General features: G+C 37.8%; 1 protein-coding gene across 3 annotated transcripts in view; it reads left to right on the forward strand.

The window, feature by feature from the left end:
* Nucleotides 1–23,145, forward strand: part of tafa5b (TAFA chemokine like family member 5b) — a 110,229-nt gene extending 87,084 nt beyond the window's left edge. For all 3 annotated transcript variants that reach the window (XM_081356438.1, XM_081356437.1, XM_081356439.1), the window contains 3 exons: nt 10,722–10,871; nt 20,798–20,925; nt 22,345–23,145. In XM_081356438.1, coding sequence (XP_081212564.1) covers nt 10,722–10,871; nt 20,798–20,925; nt 22,345–22,353 — 287 coding nt within the window. In that variant the 3' untranslated portion in view covers nt 22,354–23,145. The remainder of the gene's footprint in view (nt 1–10,721; nt 10,872–20,797; nt 20,926–22,344) is intronic.
* Nucleotides 23,146–25,089: the final 1,944 nt, after the last annotated feature.

The following is a 25,089-nucleotide window of genomic DNA, read 5'->3' on the forward strand; positions in this document are numbered from 1 at the left end:
TGTCTTAACAAAGTGTTCTGCGTACATTTTAAGTATTCTAAATAAATTAGTTTAAAACACTCCCCAGGAGTCCGTACAAGCAGACGTCTTGCAGTCACACTTTGCAGGGGCTTTTTGGAATGATTGGACTTTGGAAGCAAAGATTTTGGCTTCCTGCTGAGCCCAGAGGCCAGCCAGACTGACCTGGCATCAGGTCCAATCTCAGTCTGACTGTCATTACCGACTCTAAAGGAGACCCTCGTCCCCCGCCAGCCCTCCCTCTGACTACTGCTCCAATCTAGACAAGGATAATAGGTGTATAGGATGACAGGAAGGAATATAAACTGCCTAGATAAAGTATCCTTAGCTCTTAAGCAAGTTATTGGCAGTTGAAATTATGATGGCTGTAGGGTTTTTAATAAAAAATGTTGACCTAAAATATATGATATAGGATGTAAAGTCCTCAATTTCAGGTTGCAATAATTCTGTCTACTCAATATAAAAGATGTACTCAATGTTTTTATGGTCTTGGGCTTGCCACAGTTTCTAAGAAGATGGAATCAGATTTGAAGACTTATGCAACATTTTTACAGTACGTTCATGCATTTGGCAGTCACTTTATACAATTTATACACCTATGGGGATAGTTTGAATAAAATAAAAACTAAATGTAATTGTTTTCTTCTTCAATAATTACATTTATCTTGATTTTATAAAATATGGTTATTTTACAAAATAAAATACATTAATAATTGAAGCTTGTCTTTTATCTCTCTCAATTCACAACCTGAATTCTGGCCAATTATTTATTAAATTAATGGAATTGCATTATATTTGTATTATATTATATACATTTATGTTTTTTTACTCTAATCATTCCAGACTGGTATGTGTTGTCTTATAGATGACCTTTCTTTTTTGTCTTAAATTTGACTTCCTGTGGTCTTTTTTATGCCACAGTCTCTAAGAGATGGAATCCAATTTGGTAACATTGACTTGCATTCAACATTTTAAGCTTACACATTGACTTACACATTGCTTTGGCATGTACTGTTTGAGCTAGGAATAAGTTTGAATAAAATAAAATGAAATATATATATATATTTAATTTTTTATAAAATAACAGTATTTTAGAAATGTATTGATTTTATAGTTTTTAAAAAAATAAATTAAAAATAAATAAAATTGTAGTTATTTTTAAACTAAAATATTTTTTTAATCTTTACAAATAAATACATTTATTTTTGAAGATAAAATACATTCATGTACTTTTATTTTATAATTATTTTATTAATAAAATTAAATAAAATTACATTATTGAAGCTTGTTTTCAACATTTGCAATATCTTTTCTTTTTCTTCTTTTATATATATATATATATATATATATATATATGTGTGTGTGTGTGTGTGTGTGTGTGTGTGTGTGTGTGTTTTTATATATAGTTAAAAAGTCATGGTTTTTCAAATAGGGCTGTCAAACGATTAATCGCGATTAATCGCATCCAAAATAAAAGTTTGTTTTTACATAATATATGTGTGTTTACGGTGTATAATTATTTTCTATATATAAATACACACACATGCATGTGTATATTTAAGAAATATTTGCATGTATATACTGTGTATATATATTTATATTATATATAATTTATATTATATATAAATATTTTATATATAAATAACAATTTTTTCTTAAATATATACATGCATGTGTGTGTATTTATATATAGAAAATAATTATGCACCGTACACACACATATATTATGTAAAAACAAACTTTTATTTTGGATGCGATTAATCGTGATTAATCGTTTGACAGCCCTAGTTTCAAATCATTAAAGACTTTGTGTTGTCTCATATACCTTTCTGTTTTTTGTCTTGAATTTGACTTCATGTGATCCTGGGCTACATTCCTACTCAGAATATGACACTGGATGTCTATATCAAATATAATATAATTGTCTTATCAAAACTACCGTAGCAGAACATTACATTATTCATATGCTTTTGTTACTGGTGGTGTTTCTTAATGAAAACATCTTACAGTTAAATGAGGCCAATTGACTTGCATTGCAAGGCAATAACTGCAGCATAAAGCTTTCGGTTATAGAATTGAACTGAGCGATCTTGGCATGAGAATGAAGGCTGATAGCATCGTGTGGTGCGCTGGTGGAGTCCAGCATCGGTCCCCTGATGATAGACTCCCTTTTCACTCCATCACTTTTCTGACAGCCTGTAAAGCATAGCTTTTGAATTTCAGATCAGCACAGCCAGCAAGTCTCCATCTCCGCGATGCATGGTTGGCAGCTCTTTCATCCCTAAAACGCATGCACTGGAGTATACAGGAGATCCTGGGGAGAGAGAGGAGAGGTTGAAGATGAATCAGACATTTCATTGTCAGCGGGGCTATTTAAACAGACAGGGAGGGCGTATCATCTATCACAAGTTGCGCCGCTTAACACGTCTAAGCTGCAGCACTTAGAGGCGTTTTAGAACAATGCGAGCAAATCTGAAGCTTATTCAAGCGGTGTGGCTCCGTGACCGTTAGCAAAATGTTGACTTGTATTCTTGCCGTGTTAATGATGTCATAATGGCTCGTCCTGGAGTGAACCCGTCTCACATTCGGTATGTTTAATTGTGTTTTCCTCTGAATTATCTCAATGGTCGTACACTATAATGAGCACGTTAGCAAGCACACCAATTTACTGATAACTCACAAAAAACTCAGGTTACGACTGTAAAGGGAATGAGATTCTGCATTGGAGATTGCAACGCTATGGGAACGTTTCTGTTTAATTGGGCATTGAAGCCATCATGACCAGGAAGCTCTATATAAATAGCACCCTGACCAAACAATGGCAGCTTCAGTCGATCATAGGCATGCAGGAAATATGGCAGGGCAACGCAGCATCTCGTTCCCTTTTCAGGGAACCATGGTCAACAAACTTTATTACTGTAACCTGAGATGATCCCATTCAAGTGAACTTGTGCTGTCATAGACAGCAACGCTATGGGAATGATAATACCCACTCCATTGTACTGACAAGTGCCTGTCTACTGTGAATCATGGCTAGCACAACTAAGACATTAGCACCTGGCATTACACAAATTCTGTAGGGATACCCCTGACAATGCGGTTTTTGAAGCCGCCATACTCCTATTCGAATGAGCTCTAACAGCCATTGCTGAACGGATAGCCTTGACTATCCACTTGCTCATTCTTTGCTTGGATGCTGGGGTCCCTGTTCTAGGCGACCCAAAGCAAACAAACAATTGATCAGTCTTATGCCACTGGGCAGCTCTGTGAATGTAAACATCCAATACCCAATAACTGGGTATAGCAAATTTTGCTTTTCCTGGTCCAACGTACAAAAGGGGGGAGGACAAAAGGCCTGAAAAACTATAGATTGTGCCACATTAGTGGGGACATACCCTGGTCTAGGGTGTAGAAAGGCTTTCACCATACCAGGTGCAAAGCTTCTAAGCAATACGGCGGAAATGTGACACCAACGGATTTCTCCCTAATGACCCAAAGGTGCATGGTAAACAGCTATGGATGCCACGTATCCTTCAGAGTGGAGGGTGATAACCCTGCGGAGAACTGATCCTGCAGGAACTCCAGAACAGTACAAACCTGCTGTAAACTGGGTCCATCTGGCAATTTCCGCACCATAAAGTGGAAACTCTCCACTTCAAGGCATATAGTTTCGTTGTTGAGGGAGCTCTAGAGTGAAGTATGGTCTCAACAATCTCAGTTGAGAGACCAGACAGTTGGTTTCCACAACCCCAGGTGAGGGTGAAGGGTTGAGGCCTCTGCCTGAGACAGAAGGTCCCTTCTGACCAGAATCCCATGGAGAGCTGCCGAGAAGGGACACCAGATCAGAGAACCATACTCGGGACGGCCAGAATGGGGCTACTAACAATAGACCGACTGCGTCCTGGCAGAATCTCCACAACTCCCGGAAGCAAAGTGATCGGGGAATGGCTTACAGACGAAGCCTCGGGCATGTCTGCACCATAGGATCCAGTCCCAGTGGAGCTGGAAACGTGAGGGAGAAACAAAGTGGACAGTGTGTCGTTTCTTGATGCACAGATAGGTCCACTTCCGCCTGGCAGTACTCCCTCCAGATCGACTCAACAGGCTCTACTAAAAAAGGGGCATAGCAGTACACTTAGAAAAAGACTGAACAAGTATGGCATGTTTGAAAGGGTTGTCAGAAGAAAACTACTTAAGTTTGCAAAGTTGCATCTGAACAAACCACAAGACTTCTGGAACAATGTCCTTTGAACAGATGAGACCAAAGACCACCTTTTTGCCAACAAAATTTTGCTGAAATATCGTTTATGTGACACACCTTAAGGGGCAGATTTACTAAACATGGCAAATTAGCATGAGAGCGCAATTCCAAAACAGCGCCGATGGGAGTGAAAAAGTTCTGCACGTCTACTGACGATGTGCAAATTAAAGAACACAGACGCAGTCAGATCATTTCCATAATGACCAACACAATCTTCCAGGTAGCGTCTGGTTTAAGACATGCTTTTTTGGGGGGGGTAAATAATGGCGCAAACACCAGTACATTGACAAGCGAAAACATTAGTAAATCACCTTGCGTGATTCATTTAAATACTCTCCTGCCATAAATTGCGCCTGAAAGCGAAATTTCTACAAATGCATATGCAATAAGGTCAGCCACAAAAATAAGTAAATTCTTCTAGTAAATTCTGACGCAAGCTGTTAGTAAATCTGGCCCTAAGGGCGCTTAACCACACAGCCAGATATACGCACTACAATAAGCCAACAAAACACAAGTTAAGGTGTACACATGCCAGGTGAGGTAATAGGCAAAAATCTAGCGGTGTCAGCCAGTTTATGCTGAAGGCGTTATTGACTTTACTCTGATAAAGGAAAATAGATTAACATGTTTACACGACCACACACATTGTTGGCTTATGCATAATCAGGTTAAGAACATGCATGTAAACACACTGAATGATGGTTTACTCCGACTCACGGGACATAGAGGGGGAAAAGGGTGGCGGAGGAAAGGAGGCTACGGTAAGGTGGTGGAAAACAGTGGCCGTGTTGGGTATGGTCATAAAGGGTCATAAAGCCATGGCAGGGCCGAATTAATGAGTGAGAGATTAAAGGAGGGGTGCTCACAGTCTGCATTCAGTCACTGCAGAACCAGACTTTGCTCCTGGCATGCTGATTAGCCTCCATGAATGGCTCTATGGACTCCTCTCTCCGGGATCTATCAGAGCCCAGTCATTACGGCCTATTTGGGGCTGAAGTTGGAAATGAATGGTGAAGCTTTTTTCTTCCAGCTTTGGAGTAGGGCTCACCTCTAGGGCACCGTGGAGAAAGAGAGAGAGACTGGGTGTTGTCAAACATGACAGGAAGAGAAGATAACGTTTTTTTAGAAAGGGGAAAGGCAGTGCACTGATTCTGTGCCACATTTTTACCTGCCATTGGTTTTAAGTATGATATTAGTTTGATATTAATCAGCGATGACCACTAGAAGGTTCTAAACACAAATGTAGCACAATGTTGTCAAAATTACAACATTATCTATCTATCATTACATATATACATTTGCAAATATTTATTATAAATATTTGACATGAGAGTACACATTACTTTTTTTTTTATCTGCAGATGGCCTGACACATTATTTTGACAGCAAGGAAAAACACATATTTGTGTGAAAATGGAAGCAAGAAATCCAAAATGATTCCTCTGTACATAAATGTCTGTTTTTTTCAGTTCCGTAACCCGTTTTGTCCCACGTCTCGAGAATCAGAGAGTTTATTTTGAAGAATACATTATTTAATTCAGAGCAACTTTGATAACGAGGAGTTTCCACCCACATCACCGCTCTCATTTCCTGTGAGTTGCGCTCACATCATATTCTGTGATGATGTAATCATGAAGTATCCGCCCTGTCATATCAACGATTCCACTTTATTCAGAGCTTCAGTTCAGTTCAGTCTTTGAAGAGAGAAAAAGCAGACGTTCACCTATTAGAGCAGACACCAGAGCAATGCCTTCTGATTATTATATGCTGATATTTGATTTTGCAGAAAGAGAGAAGCAAGAGCAAGAGAGTGAAAAATGATGTATGGAGAAGAGAAAAACAGATAGAGAGGGGGAAAAAAATCAAATCACTTCTTGAAAATGTTCCAATAATCACTAAAGCGCTCCAGCAACTGAGTTGGCCAAAAATAGATTGAATTGAAAGTTCTGTTGGTATTTTATGACGAGAGTAGCTTGCAACAAGGGTCGTCTGGAGAACTTTCCTTCACACTCTTTTGTTTATTTTGGCAGTTCTGACAAGCCTGCAATTATTTCTTCTCAGTTTCAAATGTAGACTGAAATATTGGGTGTAATAAAAGCTGATGGGCTTCGCATCCTGATGAATCGATGATGGGCTTAGAGAGGAGAGGAGAGCCTCTGAAAATTATGGCTCCTTTTCTCTAGTGCCCGGGGCAAGCAGATTTTCAGCTGTGCTCATAAATGTAAAAAAAAAGAAACAGGCTGTATTTTTTTTATTTATGTGTATAAAACAGATATACAAACCAAACCAATCCAGCCTGGATGTGGTTTTACGTTCAGTACCTCTGCACTGACGCTGTGTCTGTGGCGGTGGAAGCACCATCCATCATTGTTTGTGTTGGAGCTCATGCATGTTTGGTCAGATGAACCATTTCACACACTGTAGATCAAACTTCAGCTGCATACATATACAGACACACAGGTAGTTTTACATGCCAATAATTCCACCGGCCGCCATATCTAGTCAAGTAGATGCTATAATCCATCATGTGCTATAGACATACACCTTCATTATGTCACTCACAGCTACACTAGGTCACATTTGCCCTAAGACTACATACTATGACTGCATTCAGAGCCGATCCTGACCTCCCTGGGGCCCTAAGCAAAATTCTGTTAAGGGACCCATGAGCCATGTAAACCATTTGCCATTGCCACACAGTCACACCTGACACCCCAGTGCTCCCACTACAATCCTCCCTCCTTAAACTAGTACTAATGAAAATGTAATTCCGATATCAGAAATAGACATCGTTACTAGAAAAAGTACGTTCTTAATATCAAGAATTTTAAATAAAAAATGCATCATGTAAATGCATAAGAGCTAAAATGGCTTGCCATAGCATGTCACTGTGTTTTAAATGATAAAAGCAATAAAGGTTATTATTTACTGAGGGATGTGCATCCATATTAATCAGTATGTCCAGCCAATCACATATAGCCTATAAATCAATAGGCAATGTCAATACATTGCTTTCTTGCAGAGTTGTAACTAAACTGACTTGGAGACTAGATAATTGTATGTGCGCCTATAATGAGGAGTGTCATCACGCCCATATATTGTACTGGTCCCCACAGATGTTTTGCTGGAATGTGCGCGTTTCATTTCGTGCACAAGCATATGAACACATGTTAACGCGCGACGCGGCCGGTTATCTTTTCCGAGCTGCGGTTTATAAACAAACACCGCTGCTTTTGTCGTTTATCAAACGTAATATGTAGTTGTATTTCACTCTCACTTTTTTTTGTCAGGCACAGAACACAGAACACAGCCCTGGAAGTGGCCGATATTAGCAAACAAGACACAGACCAAAAGATGCTCTGCCCAGCTGGGTTAGACAGACAGACTAGAGAGAGATGCACATCAACTTAACTTTACTGTTCTTTGCTGACATCAAACCTGGAGAGGAGAGAACACAAGTTTTTTTCTGTTTTTCGTGACCAGAAGGATTCCGCATAATTTTCTCATCGATGTTGTAAACTTTGATTGACGCGCTTTGACACGAGGGGGAGGCGGAGTCTTGAGTAATTTGCGGGGCCCTACGCGACTTGCGTAGTGTGCGTATAGGGCCGATCGGCTCTGACTGCAATACTCAGACACACTTCTGTGATTGAACGCTTCTTTCTGTAGTGAGTGTAATTGTCTCTATCTGCAGCCATATCACAAGGAATCACATTTTCTTGGATCTTTTGAGATAAAATTGCTTGAAGTGCTATGAAACATACTGTGACTTGCTCAAACCTTCCCAGTCAAGAAAGAGAAATTACTTTTTTGTTTTTATTTTATTAAAGTTTTTATTTTATTAAAGGAACAATACCTTTAACAATATCCTTGATTATTTCAGTGTAATCTTAACATTTATGTGGCTTATTTTAATATGAACTGCAACTTGCAGAACTCAAACCCAGTCAAGAAACAATCTTATTTTGTTACTTTATTTATTACTTTATTTTTATTTAATTACTGGCTGTGGATTATTGACATTAGTGTACATTTAACAACATCCCTGATTATTTCTCTTTGATTTATGTTGCATATTTTAGTGCAAATTATTTTGTTGTCATCTTTCACATTATGATGCAGTCAATGAAGCAGTTAAACAGTGTTTTTTTTTATTTTATATTAATACGTTTTTTGGGGATCAAACCCATGCTCTACCAGTCAGCTACAGTAACATTAAGAGAGAGCAGTAGAAACTAGAAATGGTAGTGTAAAGCTAAAATCTAACTGTTTCTGGTGGAAAAAAATTGTCCTTACATTATGAGAGAACCTCAAGGCAAATAAATATTATTATTTTATATATATATATATATATATTTTTTTTTTTATATATATATTATATAATATTGTTCTTATATTCTTATTCTATTCTAGATATTTTTATTATTATACATTAATAGTATTAATGATAGTTGTTAATTTTTATTACTATTAAGATTTATCAAAAATTACAACATTACTATACATTTTTGCCCTGAATTCATGTTAGTAAAGCATTATTTATTTATTATTATTAATTATACATTTGTAATATTAATGATTATTATTATTAATAGAAATAAAAGATGTGGAATTGCTTGCTGGATGTGTGGTAATATAATATAATAATAAAATAATAATAATCAGATTCCTCAAAGAGATACCTTGTCCATGGCACGCATACTCTTTATTATCAGCGGTAGTGTTTAGATGTAGATGTTTTTGTCTTGCAGGTAATGCGTAGGCCATTATGGCAATTGTGACAGACTGCCTGTTAAAAGCTTGGCAAAGGATAACCTAACTGTGTACATAACCATTGCTTTGTAAGAGGGTTGGGGTGTTGATGCATCCCGTCGCTGAATTAATCATCATCTAACATAAGCGATCTCTCAAGAGGTTGTACGCTGCTTTCTTAGCCATCTGTCTGGACTTACAGTGGGGTTTGTGAAGATCTGCAGCCCACCCTGATGCATCAAGCTTTTTTCCGCTGACACGTCACTGCTAGGACATGATTCACTGTCGCAGGTCCATATCCAACATATTGCACTGGCTTGATGAAGCCGTGTATATAGATTCCTGTTTATGCAGGTGCAGGATAATAGAGGAACATTGAACAATGGCCGCAGTGTGCAGCTTCAGCAGAACTTGGTCCCCATCAGTCTGCTAACAAGGGTGATGCCTCAGTCTACAATATTAGTAGGGAAACTAACAGCTCAGCACCGTAAAAATCCATTTATTCTGTCAAAGCTGTGGGCTACTTCCAAACACAGAGCGGTGTGGTGTTATATAGGAGACGCTGGTTTGAATCTGGCCTGCGTTGCGTCATGATTCTGTTTCTCTCTCTTTTGTGCTTATTTTTTGTCCTGTTAAATTGGCTATATACATTTTTTATGGCTAAACCGGTTTTAATGATGGAAAAATGACTGCAATTTTTTAACATCACTACTTCAGTCGTTCCTCACCGTTTGCGCTATAATTATGAGATTAATTAATGCGGCATGCTGAGGAGAGCTGTACTATTACTTTTCTTTGTGATCAGGCTTGCAATTTTCACCCGGTAGATGATAGACCGAGCAAAAAAAACTAAAAAACATGAACTTGCATTGAAGAAGGGACCTGAGTAGGGCTGCACAAATTGGGGGGAAAAAAAACCTGTGATGATTGTGGGATTTTAAATGTGATTTACAAGAAAAAGAGCTCCAGGTTTGGTGTGCATATTTGTAGGGTTGCACAATTTGGCCAAAAAGGTTGAGATAGGCTATATATAATTGTGACTATTATGAATAATAATTATTAGCAGTAAATAATAAATAAATAAAATAAATATTACAATTAATATTATAAAAATTACTCATAATTATTATTGCTCAAATTTAAAATAAGAAATATTACTAATTGCCATATTTGTAATCTGTATTTGTAATCTGAAATATTTAATTTAATTTTACAATACAACTTTGGAAGATGGTTGGTGCATGTCATGTTCCCATATGCATTTACTGTGAACTGAGCCGCTCTGAGACACTGAAAAAACAGATCATGAGCTGCTTGCTTGAAAACACTGAAACATGCATCGCATGTATTTAATTCATTAAATCGCAGCCTATGTCGCAGTCATATCAAGATTTCAGTTTTGTTTTGATTAATCATGCAGCCCTAGACCTGAGCCATAGTTAGGGACTGGAATTACAGACATGGGTTAGTAACCACCTAGCAACCACCTTGAACACCCTAGCAACCACAGATAAATGTGCTAAAAACCACTCAGAACATATTAGCAACACCCTGGCAACCAGCCACAGCATTCAAGCATTGTGGCGGAGAGTTTGGCACCACTGACGTTTTCTTTAAAAGATTTGATTGTCATCCTGGTGTTATTGAAAGCTCAGCTGACATTTATCTAAACTCTTTGTCCTTCATTCAGGTCAGCTGGTGGCAGGTACATGTGAAATCGTGACTCTGGACAGGGACAGCAGTCAGCCAAGGAGGACCATCGCCCGGCAGACGGCCAGGTGTGCCTGCAGGAAGGGCCAGATTGCCGGCACTACCAGAGCCAGTCCAGCATGTGTGGAAGGTAAGAATGAGGAGGGGCTGAGGTGGGACTCATCCAGGCTTTTGGAGCCACTGCCTCTAAGCCCACCAGAGCAGCCATAGCTGGGGCTTTCAGATTCCAGAGTGATCCATGAGATTACACTGCTCAGTGAGTGTGGCTGAAGTGTCAGTCACAGGATTTGGAATGTTGCCGCAGGTTTCATCAGTGCCTGAGGTCACGTGTGCCGAATGTGTTACGAGGTGGCGGACGCTGGGGAAATTTAGATTTGTGAGATTAGCTCCGAGCTGCCGCGTGTTATTTAATAGCAAACTTTTCCAAACACAAATGACAAGTGAATCTTGACTACATGTTGTCATATTATGAACAAACTTGAGTTTCCAAAAATCTTTAAACAAAGTTGCATTAGGATTCTAACATAACTGAAAGACTTGGAGTTCAGTAAATGAGTCAAATGTTAAAGCAATCAATGTAATGGATTCAGTGAATACAAACCAGTAAGTCTATTTGAGTAAGTCTATTCATTAAATGAACTGGCTCATTTGAGTCAATTGTTCCTGAACCAGAATTTTCTGGTCAGTCCAAATTGTATTTTTGTGCAAATCTGATTGAAATCCAATCAGATTTAGCATGCGTGAATGGCAAAAAAAATCACATGAAATTTCCGTTTCGAGCTACATTCATAATGTGGTTTGAAATGAAAATTTCGCATGGTTTATGTGACTTTCTCACGCCAGGTAAAATGTAAAGTCCGACTTTGTTATAGGAAACATGCTGAAAGTCGCTGCAGAAACAAGGTTGTGTTGTTGTAAAGTGCCTGAAGTCCAGTGCTATTTGAATGATTTATTAAATGTACTGGCTCATTACAAATCATTCATTCACAAATTAAGACTATGTTAGTTGCACTGTACGTTATTTTTTATAGTACCAAACTTTTGCGAACACAAATGACAAGTGAATGCAAATTGTATGTTTAACTACAAACTTAACTTTCTCAAATCTTTAATTTAAAAGAACCAGCTTGTGGATCTGCAAAGTGAACACAATGGAAAGACGTAATACTGGCTCTTTTATTTCACCACATTTATTTCAGCTTGTTGCTGAAGCTTTTTTAATGTGATTCGACTGAATTTGTCCACTTGAAGCAAATGGCACCACTTAATCGAGAGCTTTTTAAATGATATTTTGCACTTGTACTGTACATTTGTCGCATTCCCTTTTTCCTCAATTTAGTTTTAGTCTTGCATGGACTGGTTTTCAGCGTGACCTGCACTTATCTTCATGTGGTCGTATGTCTTCTTGCCTTCAGTTGTTGCTATGACACCCGAGTAATTTCAAGACATATTTCGTAAGGTAGGAGTTTCTTCGTGGCCAGATGAAAGTAGGTGTTCTTGAGTAATTGCTTTTGAAAGACACAGTCCTCCGTGTTTCTTCGACCTTACATCACCTGTAGTGGGCTACACCACATGCCAATCAGTAACCATGGCTGGAAAAATGTGGTAAAAATGCAAAAGCATGATAAAATAGCACAGAATCCAGGAAACGATAAAGATTAGTGTAAACGGAACAATGCGCGTAGAAAAAAAAATGCTGTGGAGGTCGTGTTTCAGTAATTCCTCATTGCCGTTATTGGAAAATTGTCTTATGGCTTACAAATTGACAATAAAAATCAGTCACTCTACGTTGGCATTTTCTAACAACATAGCCGGATACAATTTCTCCATCGGTGCGAGCAGAGGTCTTGAGGCTTTGGCCTTTCAAAAATGCAGTTATATCCTAACAACCGATGGATTCTGCTCTTCAGAAATAAATTTAAGCCTTAAAATGAAAATCTCAGTGTATCCAATTGACAATTTACCCCCTGCATGTGAAGACAATCATTTCTTGAACAACACAGCTCCCTCAATATTTCCTCAGTTTGTTTGCTGTTTAACTATTTACTCCACTCGCTTTTAATTTAGTGTAATTTGGCTCTCTGAGTGTCTGCAGCTATTAAAGAATTATTGATTTCTTCAATCGTTTTGTTTCTTTAGAAAAAAAGCTTCTGCTAAATATAGCCCGATCTCTTCAAATGAGGCAAAGAGGCTGTTTTATCTTGTTCTGTGCCCCATGGCTTTATCTGATAAAAGGCAGGCAATCAGACAGGTTTTGATACTGAGAAAGAATAGCCGTCACGTCTGCCATTATGTATTAGAACTAAGACCGCCAGCTTTAGCTGCATGACAGCAGGTGCTGAGTAAACAAGCCCTGCTGATGGAAGGTGAGCAGACTTTTGTATTTAGCACATTTGAAGACCAGTAAAACAAGATGACACTAGATCACATCTGACTCAGTGGTTGTGCATGGCAAAGAAGGAAAAATGCCAAGTTCTTGTTCCAATTTTTCCTACTATAAATTGAATGACTCTAGTAGCGCTTCTTTTTTTTTCAGTGTCCTTGTTACGTGTTACATGTACTTACAGTAGTAATAACAGTAAATTATGCATAATTGCATGCAACTAACCTAAACCAAACCCTTTTCCTAACCCTACCACTTACACAAGTAAGTACATGGTGTTAATTAATATTACTTAGTATTTAAAAATATAATTACACTGTAACAATGACACCTTAAAATAACCTTATTTTTTTGGGAGTTGCACCATATAACATTTTACAACCTGAAGTATTCTTTACAGTATATTATATATAAAATTTGGAATCAGAAAAATAGTTTAAAACATCTATACCTTTACTCATTAAAGGCAGGGTAGGTCGAATAAAAAAAAAAAAACATTCCAAATTTGTTTAAACTGTCTTTATATACCAATACATAATTAAAATGTAAGCCACGCCCCCAAAACACATGAACGCGCGACGCCAAACGCTCAGGCTCAGCTGGAAGACGCATTTATTTACCTGAGACGAGTGGAGAGGAAGGAGCGCAGTGCATGCAGTGACATCATGTCAGAATCACATGTAATAAAATACCTAACTTTATCACTATAAATATAAACATAAGATTTCTTTTAGTACTCACTATCAAACTAGCATATCGATACTGGTAAAGTTTAAAATATACTTTGTTTGATTCGGTAACGAGCTATATTTATAAGGCAAAGCTAAAAACAGGTTGCATTGATACACGTTTTTCCATTAGCATCAGTTACACTGTGATGAAGGTGAATTTCGTGTAAGATTCATAACATATACGGTGTTTTGCATGTAAGAGTTTCCATGATGAAAACATTGTTGACTCTAATGAGGACTACACTCCGGAGAGAAGTACCGCTTCGAGGACAGGTCCGGGGTCGAGGGCGAAGCAGAGGAGGTCGTTCAAGAGTGCGGGCAACCAGGGTCCGAGGAAGTAGTTTTTGCCTTGTTTGCCTTCGCTGACTGCATATGCAGGTGCTTTGGATTTTGAATGCTTTTTCTCTGCCATAATTTTACTCTTCGTATGTTCGGCGCCTCCTCAAATCAAACGGGTGCGTGCGCATATGGGCAGATCTAGCAACAGGGGTGGTAGCCATGGTTGCGAGAGTGAGTGACAATCGCCCAAACCAATCAATTGTTTCATCCCGAATGGAAATAATGAGCTGTGTTTATTGCAGATTAAAAGGTATACAGTCACTCGATTTTTATACTCTCTTTTTCAGAGCACTTACATTTTAATTATGTATTGGTATATAAAGACAGTTTAAACAAATTTGAAAAAAAAGTTTTTTTATAAAAATCCTACCTACCCTACCTTTAAGGCTGCTTTAAATTGATCAAGAGTGATATTTATAATGCTACATTTCTATAAATCTTTGTACAAAAGATGTCATATAAATGTTGTTATTTTGAAATTAAAAATAAGTTTCCACAAAAATATTAACAATCAGAAATGTTTTTTGAGCAGCAAATCAGCATATTAGAATGATTTCTGAAGGATCACGTGACACTGAAGACTGGAGTAATGATGCTGAAAATTCAGCTTTGCATCACAGGAATAATAATACAGATAAATGTTATAATTTTAAACTTATTTTTAAAACTTTTATATGGTAATATATAGTCAAAACTTGGAGGTGTAGCATTGTATTCAGTGTAACAGTGGTGTTCAATATAAAATTAAGTACTCACAAACAGACTGAACCATGGAAAAAACAACATTCTTTGGCATGAAACCAGGCTGGAATTATGTTTAATTCATGTTCGTAGCATAATTAAATTTTAACTTGTAAAAGTACGCTGACAGGTCAGTTCTAACTGCAAACCGCCTCCATGTAATATGAATAGCAAGAAAAGTAGAGCCGAAAACACATTTGCTCTCTGGAATCTGTTGAGATGTCTTGGGTAATGACATCGACATGACAATTAAAATGAATTTATCATCAAACCAACAGGAAATTAAACCATCATGAAGTTTTCATGTAGAACAGAATCAAAGTGGCCTGGAAAGTCTGGCATCAATATCAAATCAGACTGAAAAAGCTAAACGAGAGGCGGCTGCAGCATGTTGGGACTCAGAGGGACTGCGGATTCTGCCTGGAAGCGGGCGCGAAGTGACAGCAACAGAACGCAATTCCCTCAGCTGGTGGTATGGAGGAGGTGAGAGCCGACAGCTGGAATATGCCCCGAAAACTATGCGGAAAGTCAGGGGAAGGAGAGCATTTTAACAATTAGACAAGGTGATCGTCAGCCAGGTGTCAGGATAATCAAGTCCCGCTCACTGAGCACCTGCATTAATTCCATATCTTTTGACTCCTCAATCGAATTCGGAATGTCAGTCCAAGGATTAGTAATGTTTCCCTAGTCACACAGCCTAGATGGATGTGATAGGTCAGGGCTGACCCCAGGCAGCCAATTCAAAGCATCTGCCTCACATCGCTGGTACTATGCGGCAGCATTACAAATGGGATACTGGCTCCCCAAAACATTCGGGAGTGGCTAGAGAAGTTCCACGCCATCAATCAAGATACCTAAGTAAAGATGGAGCTCGTTTCATGTGGGAATATCACGTCGGGAACACCAAAAGCTAGAATTGCCATTCACATTCTTTACATTTTAATATGGGTTGCAGTTCCTGGCATGGCTTTATATTTTTGAAAGGACAGATAAGGACACAGAATATTATATTGTTATATGGACTCACCTACTAAATAAGTACAGAGACTTGACATAAGTGGTCCCACTAGAAACTAATTATATAATGCATCCTCTGTGTTTCCACAATGCTCTAAAAATTAGCATGCCCTGTGATGAAGTGTCTGCAGGTGTGCTCATGATAACACAGATTACACAGGCTCTCCGCCTTGACTCCTCATATATTACTTTACACAAACATTTTGTTTTCTAGAATCAATTAAGTGAGAACCAGCAGTGTACACATATCTGTGTATTTGGTGATTAATCCAAGTATTATTCTATTTCATTATCAAGCAAGTTTTATGATGGTGTAATGAAATGAGAATAAATCTACAGTGAGTGCATATATATTTATAGAATATATAAATATAAAATGACTACAAAAATATTAGATTATACAATAAATTGAATTTTTAAAACATTAAAATGCTAATTAACAAATACTAAATATTTTGTTACATTCAATTATAAATCATGTTTAGAATTTATTACAAAGAAACTGTTGCAAATTTGTTTATTTATTTATTTACTTGCCATAACAACATCACTGTCTGGAATTTCGTTATGGCAAATAAATACATTTAATTTTGAAAACATTAAAATGTTATATATTAATAAATACTAAATATTGTGTGTATACATTTGATTATAAATAGTATGTATTGATATTATCATTAAACTCAAATCAAATTATGTTTAATGTTGGAATTGTAATTTTTAATAAGAATTTAAATAATATTTATTAAAAAAACTGTTGCAAATTTGTATCATGCACTTTACAAAGAAATGCTATTAATTCAAGTACACACAAAAAAAATGTCTGAAATATGACTGAAAATAATAACTTGTTTAGAATGTTTATTCAGTAACTGATCTGGGCCGCATTTCCCAAAAGGATCTAAGCTAAGTTGATCGTAGAGATCATTGATGGCAATGGTTCTACGATCTAGCTTTTGGGAAAAAGCCGCCATGACTGATCCAGTAAGCTCATTCAAAAAGGTTTCATCAGGCTTCTTGTGAGTCTCATCCAGATTTCTCATTCAGAATTTAGATTTTTCTTTATTCAGATGCATTCAGACTGATTTAAAACAATAACTTGTGAGCCTTTTTGTCAAATTCATCTAAGATTTATTCGTTTGTGAATCTGATTACACTGGTCGTGGTTTGTTTTTGAGTGGAAAATGTGCAATAAAAGATTCAGCAGCGTCTTTAAAAGCGGTGCAGAAAATACTGATGTAAAACAATAGATAGAAAATATTAATTGTTATTCACATCCAGTTCATTATCTAGGCAATTTATGACATAAATCCCCTCACTGATTGCATCACAGTGGGGGTCTTAACATTGAGAACAGAAGGGGCTTGGTGAAGAAACTGTTTGGAATGTAAGCTCATGAATTCATTATAAAGAAGAGCATGTGCTACTTGTAAATTATGGACATTTCCTGTGTAAGCAAAGCTGATCTGAATACTAGTGTGTGACATTACCGTGACTGTTAAACGTATAGAATTCTCAAGCAGTGTCTGCTGTAAAAATGTATGGACAGATGTTTGATGTTCTCCTCTGTGCCAAACGTTTGAGTAATCGCAGTCCGCTGCAATGAGCAGCCCATCTCATTTATTGTCCCGATAAATCTCGAGTCCGGCCTCTGCATCGGTCATCAGTCACAGCTAAAGTCTTAACTGGGGCAGGAATGACAGGGCCTTGAGGACTGGATCTACCTTTCCTCTGAACATTGTGAAGACCCCATTATAAAAAACAAATTTAGGTTTAAAAAATACCCAGAATTCGACCATAACACTGCTTGCATGTAGGGTCAGGCAAGATATCTAATATTCACAATGATATTCACAGTAATGTTGCTGGAATATAAAACTTAAGCACTATTGTGATGATTTTAATCTTTTTTTTTTTTGTCAATTAAAATAAATGCTGAAATAGTGTTTCTGATTTAAACTTAAGTCGCAAAAGCAACATTATAAATTTGATTCATTTCTGTGAATCAGTTTCAATGATTCATTTCAAAAGATTCAAATCTTTGATTCAAACGATTCATTTGTAACATTCCAGCTAGTTATTTTTTTTAATTTTCTAATTGTAGGCTAATATTCATTGTGATTGGTTTTCTTTAAATCAATTTGCATACTGATTTGTGATTAGTGCATCTGCTTTTACACGTCATTTAGTGGATTCATTCTCATATACATCCAACAAAACGTCTTAAACATACTATTCTTGTGCTGCCTTTCAAGCACTGATATTTCCTTCAGAAAATGCAAATCTGTTTTTTTTTTGTATTGAATCATTTTGATTAATGATTAAATATTTGTAAATTGCGGAGCCACGGCTAAAAAGGCACACTGCATATTTTATGTATACAAAAAAGAAATAATTTTGGGTGTGATAATGGAGGTATTCAGTGATCTGTCACAATTTAGATGCCATCTGTACCAGCATTAGAGATGCATGAATAGTTAGCAAGAAAGTCTTCTCGCAAGAATTGATTGCAGGGATTATTTTGATATTTGTTTTTGCCTTTTTCTAATTTAAGTCCCAACGTGTGGATACTTCAAATATACAGATTACAATTCAACAGATTCAATTTCCAGCATCTAACAATAAAAGGAATTTGTAATTCAAATCTGTTATAGTCTGAGTTATATAAATTATAAGCAAGAATGAGATGTTTCCATTCAGAATCAGATAAAAGCATATTATCTGAACAATGTCACATTTTGCTCTCAGTAAGCAACTTTAATATTACTTTTGTGCCCCTTTGACCGAAACCACGAAGTTCCCAGAGTTCTTTGATGTGTTGATTTCGGAGAGGCACTTTGTGCACTCTGTCATAGTCTGTTTGCCATCAGTGGAGTGACAGTCTCAATGCTCAATACCAGGAGACAGAGGACAGCTCATTAGAGAGCGAGTCTGAGAGCTTACGTGTTGTGCTGACAGGACTCTCTTCAGCTGTTGTTTGTGGATTTGTTGACTTTAGTTCGTTAAAGTGTTAAAATGTTGATGATCTGTCATGTGTCATGCATCATTGAAGGTTGGAGTGATCCAACGTAATACCAGAGACAAGCAGAGAATGAGTTAGAGGTGGGATGTGGGGGGGTTTTCAGAGTAGCTGAGTATTTTACTGTGAAATAAAGGGTTTTGGGGGCATCATTATTACAGTGTGTTGGCTTGACAAATCCCTAATGCAAGACCAGACATTTATAAAATGTACCGGCTCCTAGAGCTTTTCAGCTTTTCATGTCCATCATCCTGACATGGGATGCTATTACTTTACATTCTGATCTGACTTACGGTTTTCCTCGAGAGCAAATTGCATCAAAAAATCCCACATACTTCCAATGAAGATCATGGACTATAATTCAGTCTATTTGTCTCTCCCTTAATCTATCTATCTATCTATCTATCTATCTATCTATCTATCTATCTATCTATCTATCTATCTATCTATCTATCTATCTATCTATCTATCTATCTATCTATCTATCTATCTATCTATCTATCTGTCTATCTGTCTGTCTGTCTGTCTGTCCATCCATCCATCTGTCTATCCAACTCTCTATAAAGACTTTTAAACTATTTTAAGCATTCAGGCAAGGCTTTGTCAAAACAACAAAGTTGTCAAGCCCTCCAATCAATATAAAACTAATCAAGCCAACCAACCCGCACCCAACCCTGAATTAATAAAAAAATTATAAATAAAAAAAATACATGTAAGACTGATGTTAAATAGTATGATAAACTCAAAGCGTAGATTAGAGCACCACTGGCTGCATCCTACAGTTTTGTGAATCATGCCTACAGAATGAAGACGTACCAAATTTGCATGAAAGGCTCTTTTATTTGTCGTTATGGCCCAGGGCATAACAGTGAATACTAATGCTGGAGATTAGTAGCGGAAGCTAGTCCCTAGAGTAGACGCTGTGAGGGAAACATTCACTTCATAACAAACTACTTTGAGTTTGGAAGCCATCTCTACAACTATTTTTTACCTTTAAGAACGTGCCTTTACCTTTGGTGAGAATGACATTTCACATCCATTTGTATCTACTTGTTCTCCAAATACTTTGTTAGCCTTTCTCCAAACGTACAAATTCTGCCACCCTAATATTTATGTACTTTTGCTTCCCTGGGTTATATTTCACTCTGATTATCATTTTCTCTACCTCACAAATGTACTGTTTTTTCCTCTCTCTCTCTCTCTGTTTCATTTTCTCTCAGTTTCCCTCCTTTCCTCCCTCCCTTTTCTCTCTCTCTCTCTAAGGGCCAATTGGGGTGTCACGGTATGCAAATGAACATGTAAGGGTGCCCTAGTTATTATAAATAGACATTTATGTTTGATTAAGTGCAAAAACAATCTTACCTCAGGAAAAATTCTCACTGTTGGACCTTAGCGATCTGTTTCAAAGAGAAAGGCTTAGGATATTAGGCCAAGTGCTGGAGCTCTTTTCTTTCATTGCTCTTTTCCTTTGTTGCATGAAATGTCTTTATTCTACAATGTCTTGACCTCTGAATGACTTATGTCATATGACAATTTTATATTTATTAACTAAACTTGACCTTAATGGCATTCATATATAATGCTAAAACTTTCTACTAGAATTTTAATTCTTTTGCATTTCAGTTGCACTAATTGACAGTCATATAGAGACCACGCTTTGATTCAAATAATAGCTAATAAATAAGATAGTTTAATTGCGTTTAATTTAAATTGAATGTGTCTGTTTCACAAAGAAATCTATAGACTTACAGAAGTAAAATAGGTTGCGAATGTTGTTCTGCGTATTTAACTTCCTCTTCATATTTGTTTTCCTCTTCTTTTAACAGCGCATATTGTCAGGAGCAGACAGTGGTGTGAGATGATGCCTTGTTTGGATGACGAAGGCTGTGACCTATTGGTAAACAGAACGGGCTGGACGTGTGCGCAGCCGGGAGGCCGAGTGAAAACCACCACAGTAAGTGCCACAAAACAAAACAACAACTCAGGACATTGACTTGCTTGTCAAAAAGGCTAATGTCATGCCAAATACCCCAATTGATTAACAATAGCTATGTTTCCATCAACCTATTTGTATGCGCATTTTGGGATATCGCATAAAAAACTGCTGGATGGAAACGTATAAAAAACGTATGCGCTCGTTTGAGTCGGATACATTTTTTATCCGATAAAAAAACATGCACATAAACTACGATGGAAACGCATTTACCGAATAAATTCCTCGATGCACATAAAAAAAAAAAAATTATGTGACTTTGCGATGGGATAGTATAACTGGACTAACAAGTGAACCAGTGGCGTAACTTTGTTTTAAAAAGTGGGTGGGACAGGTGGGGTGGGGGTTGCTAATACAATGGTAAATCAGATATATGTACAATAACATTACGATGTCCAGCAATCGATTTAAATAGTAGGCTACATGGGGTTTAATTTGTCATTTAATGAGATGTAGCCTAATATATATGTTGTCAGTGCCGAGAATCTTCGTGTGAATAAATACATAGATCCGCCTATTTGAACAACGTGTACTTTAATGGTCCATTGGTAGAACTTTCACCAACCGTGTCAGAGGTTCTGGGTATTAATCTGCACTCGTATAGTTTTTTTTTCTCGTATAGTTTTTTTTCTCTCTCATCAAAACCGATTATGTTCATCAGTGGTTGTATATCAAGCAGGGACACGTTTGTGTGCAATATGTTTTGTGATTTCACCAGAACGAATAGAGAGTATCCGCAACGGATTGAAGCGCGCGTCCGAGTGAAGACAGTGAAGACAGTGCGGCGTGTGCGCGAGCCACACGAGAAAACACTGTATCCGTGCCACTGATCGCAGCGGCAACGAGCACTTTGATCACTTGATTTAAAAAACACATTTCAGCGCTAGATCGTCTCTTATTTAAAAAACGAACGAAATGAATGCTCTGCCAGTTAACTGGATGTTTTATTTATTTGTAGAATTGGTACATTCGTGCCGCGATATGTTTTAAAAAGTGGTGGGGACAATATCGAACCTGGCAAAAAGTGGTGGGGACATGTCCCACCCGTCCCACCCGCAAATTACGCCTATGCAGTGAACCAATCTTTTTGGACAGCATCTGAAGTGTTTATGTTGTACTGAAATGCCTGTCTGTCGTCAAAGTGTTTTGGTATTATTACCTTCCAGAACTGTCTTACACGACTGCATTGCCAAATCACTGACATCAAGAGGGCTTTTTAATCAAATTAAAGAATTAATTTTTGCCTTTCCACACCTTGAAGATTTGTCTATATCCTTGGTTAGAGTCCAACAAGGGTTGGATTTGGGACAACACCAGAACCTCTCAAAATACATAAGTGATGGTGTTATACACCCTAACTGTCGTGTTGTTAAATCCCAGGTATCCTGACGCCAGTGGGGGAAGATTTTCCCAAGAGAGGTGCAACGTATGGAAGAACCTCGTCATTCTCCAAAGCTACAGCGCTGCGGGGGAGGGGAGCATTCATCATAGTCCTGTTAGCCCTGTCTGTCAGTCTATCCATTAGTCCTTCAGTCTCATAAGATAAGGGGTGAGGACCTCTCGTCATGGAGTTTACGTGGACCGTGAGGAATGGATCCCCCTGTGCTGTCAATCAGAGTTGGAACCGGCCAACGCTTTGTTTGCCGATGCCAAAACGGGCAAGTGATCAGTGCGATGACGAATGCAGGATAGTTTGCGACTTGGATCGCGAAAAGTGTAAGGATCTATTGAAATTTTACAGACCAAAGAAATACGGACAAACAATTTCTGTGGGGAAGGATTTCCAATATGAACAAAAAATACACACATCAGCTGCTTCAAAAAAACAAAACACATACATGAGCTTTGTAAGGAGTTTTTCCAACTGAGCACACGCAAAATAGACGTTTACAACAAACCTGTTGACTTTTCTTCTATTGCAGTTCTGCTACCACTGTTGTGTAAAGGACTGAAATCAGTCAGGATTTGGAAACGTAGCGAGCGCGGCAGACGATTTGTCGAACTGAACATTATCTACCTGACCTGAAGAGACTAGCGGAGACTTGCGCTTCGTGAAAGACCATCCTATGTATTTTCAGAGTCATAAAGTTATATATATATTTAACAGTTTTATATGATGTACCTTTGTAGCAAACCTTATTTAACACTGACAATGTGATCCTATTCATAAAGGGTGAATTGAAAAACGTTATGTCCTGGAAAGTTATTTACGCATTGCTTTCATCGCAGATGAATATAGGAAGGAAAATCGTGTACTTATGTATTTGTGAGTAAACTTTTGTTTTGTAACAACATTCAACAATATACACACACATAAAAAACAACTGTAACCCACCTTGACAAGGTTATTTACATCAGTATACAGCTATGGGTCAATTGTGTTTTACCGCAGAGATTGTACACTGGTAAATTCATCTTATAAAACTGTTTATGTGTCAGTCCTTCTGTGATATCTGTCATATCGAGACGGTCACCCCATTAAGATAATGGCCCTTATGAGATAATGGCCCGTCCGCCACAACGAGCGCCGTGTCCTGCGTGGTTTCTCTTAGACCATTACTCTGCCCTTGTTGGCCCCTCTCCTCCTCTCTCAGCGCCGAGCCTGTGGAGGAATGCTGCTGTCAGCCAGGCTTCAAGCTTCATTTAACATCACTAACAGCCTGCATTACACACGGCGTCTCTCAGCTACAGCCGCAGTGCCCCACAATATCACCCCCCGGCCCAAAACTACCCTGAGTGTTTATGAGGGTTTGAAGGAGACTGATGCTGGCTTTATTGAGGCTTTTAATATGATCTTAACAACTTGCATTAATCATTTTCTTTGCTTGTATGTCACTTAATGTGGTCCTTCATCCTTAAACCTGAAGCTAAAATATGCTAAAATACTTTCTTCTGTCTCATTTTAATGTGCAGAGACAACCAAGTAAGCCATTTGTAGGTTGATTTCCCTGTAAAGTGTTTACAAAACATTCTTTTCTGTTTGTTTGAGAGTCGCGACCAGCCTGAAACAGCAGCAGCGGCTAAACCAATGGCGCGAGTTTTCGACGGAGCTATCTTTTTGAATGCTGTTGGTTTTATTGTTGAGTTTAAGATCTTAACAATCTACATTAATCATTTACTTTGGTTGTATATCACAAAATGTGTCCCTTCATACTTAAAGGGATAGTTCACTTTGAAAATAAATTTTGGTATGTTTTAGCTTACCTCAAGGGCATCCAAGATGTAGGTGTCTTTGTTTCCGCAGTAGTTTCAATTTTGATATTTTTAGGTCAAACCGTTCTTGTCTGTCAGTCATATAATGCAGGTCTATGGTCACTATCTAAAAGAGCATACACAGAGAAGTCCAAATTAAACAATTCCCCATCGTAAGTACACATTGATGGCCTAAGACACGAAACGAGCGGTTTGTGTGAGAAAACGAACAGTATTTATATCGTTTTTACCTCTTGTACACAATGGGGGGGAAATGGTAATTTTTCCGCAGCACCGGATGAAATTCTATGAAGCCTCTTTGCGGGTAAATAATGGGAATTTATGTCGGTTGATAGGTTAAAGAAGTATAGGAAAGTGTCAATGGTCCATTTCTGAGATAGGTGGCGGTAATGCACATATTTGTTTGCGATCCGCCGTAAAAAAACAAGAAGAAGAAAGCGCCGGAAGCGCGCGCGCCCTCAGATCACTTGGATGTGGTTGTGTACATGAGGTAAAACCGATATAAATACTGTTCGTTTTCTCACACAAACCGCTCGTTTCGTGTCTTAGGCCATCAATGTGTACTTACGATGGGGAATTGTTTAATTTGGACTTCTCTGTGCATGCTCTTTGAGACAGTGACCATAGACCTGCATTATACGACTGACAGACAAGAACGCTTTGACCTAAAAATATCAAAATTGAAACTACTGCGGAAACAAAGACACCTACATCTTGGATGCCCTTGAGGTAAGCTAAAACATACCAAAATTTCATTTCAAAGTGAACTATCCCTTTAAACCTGAATCTAATATATGCTAGAACAACTGTTGTTTGAGAATTCGACAAGCCTGATATAGCAACAGTGATTGGGGCGGAGTTATCTGCTTGTTTGACCAATAGCATACAGGGAGAGTTGTTCAGTAGACCTGT

The sequence above is a fragment of the Scardinius erythrophthalmus genome, assembly GCF_964197995.2.
Source record: "Scardinius erythrophthalmus genome assembly, chromosome: 24".
Lineage (NCBI taxonomy): Eukaryota > Metazoa > Chordata > Actinopteri > Cypriniformes > Leuciscidae > Scardinius > Scardinius erythrophthalmus.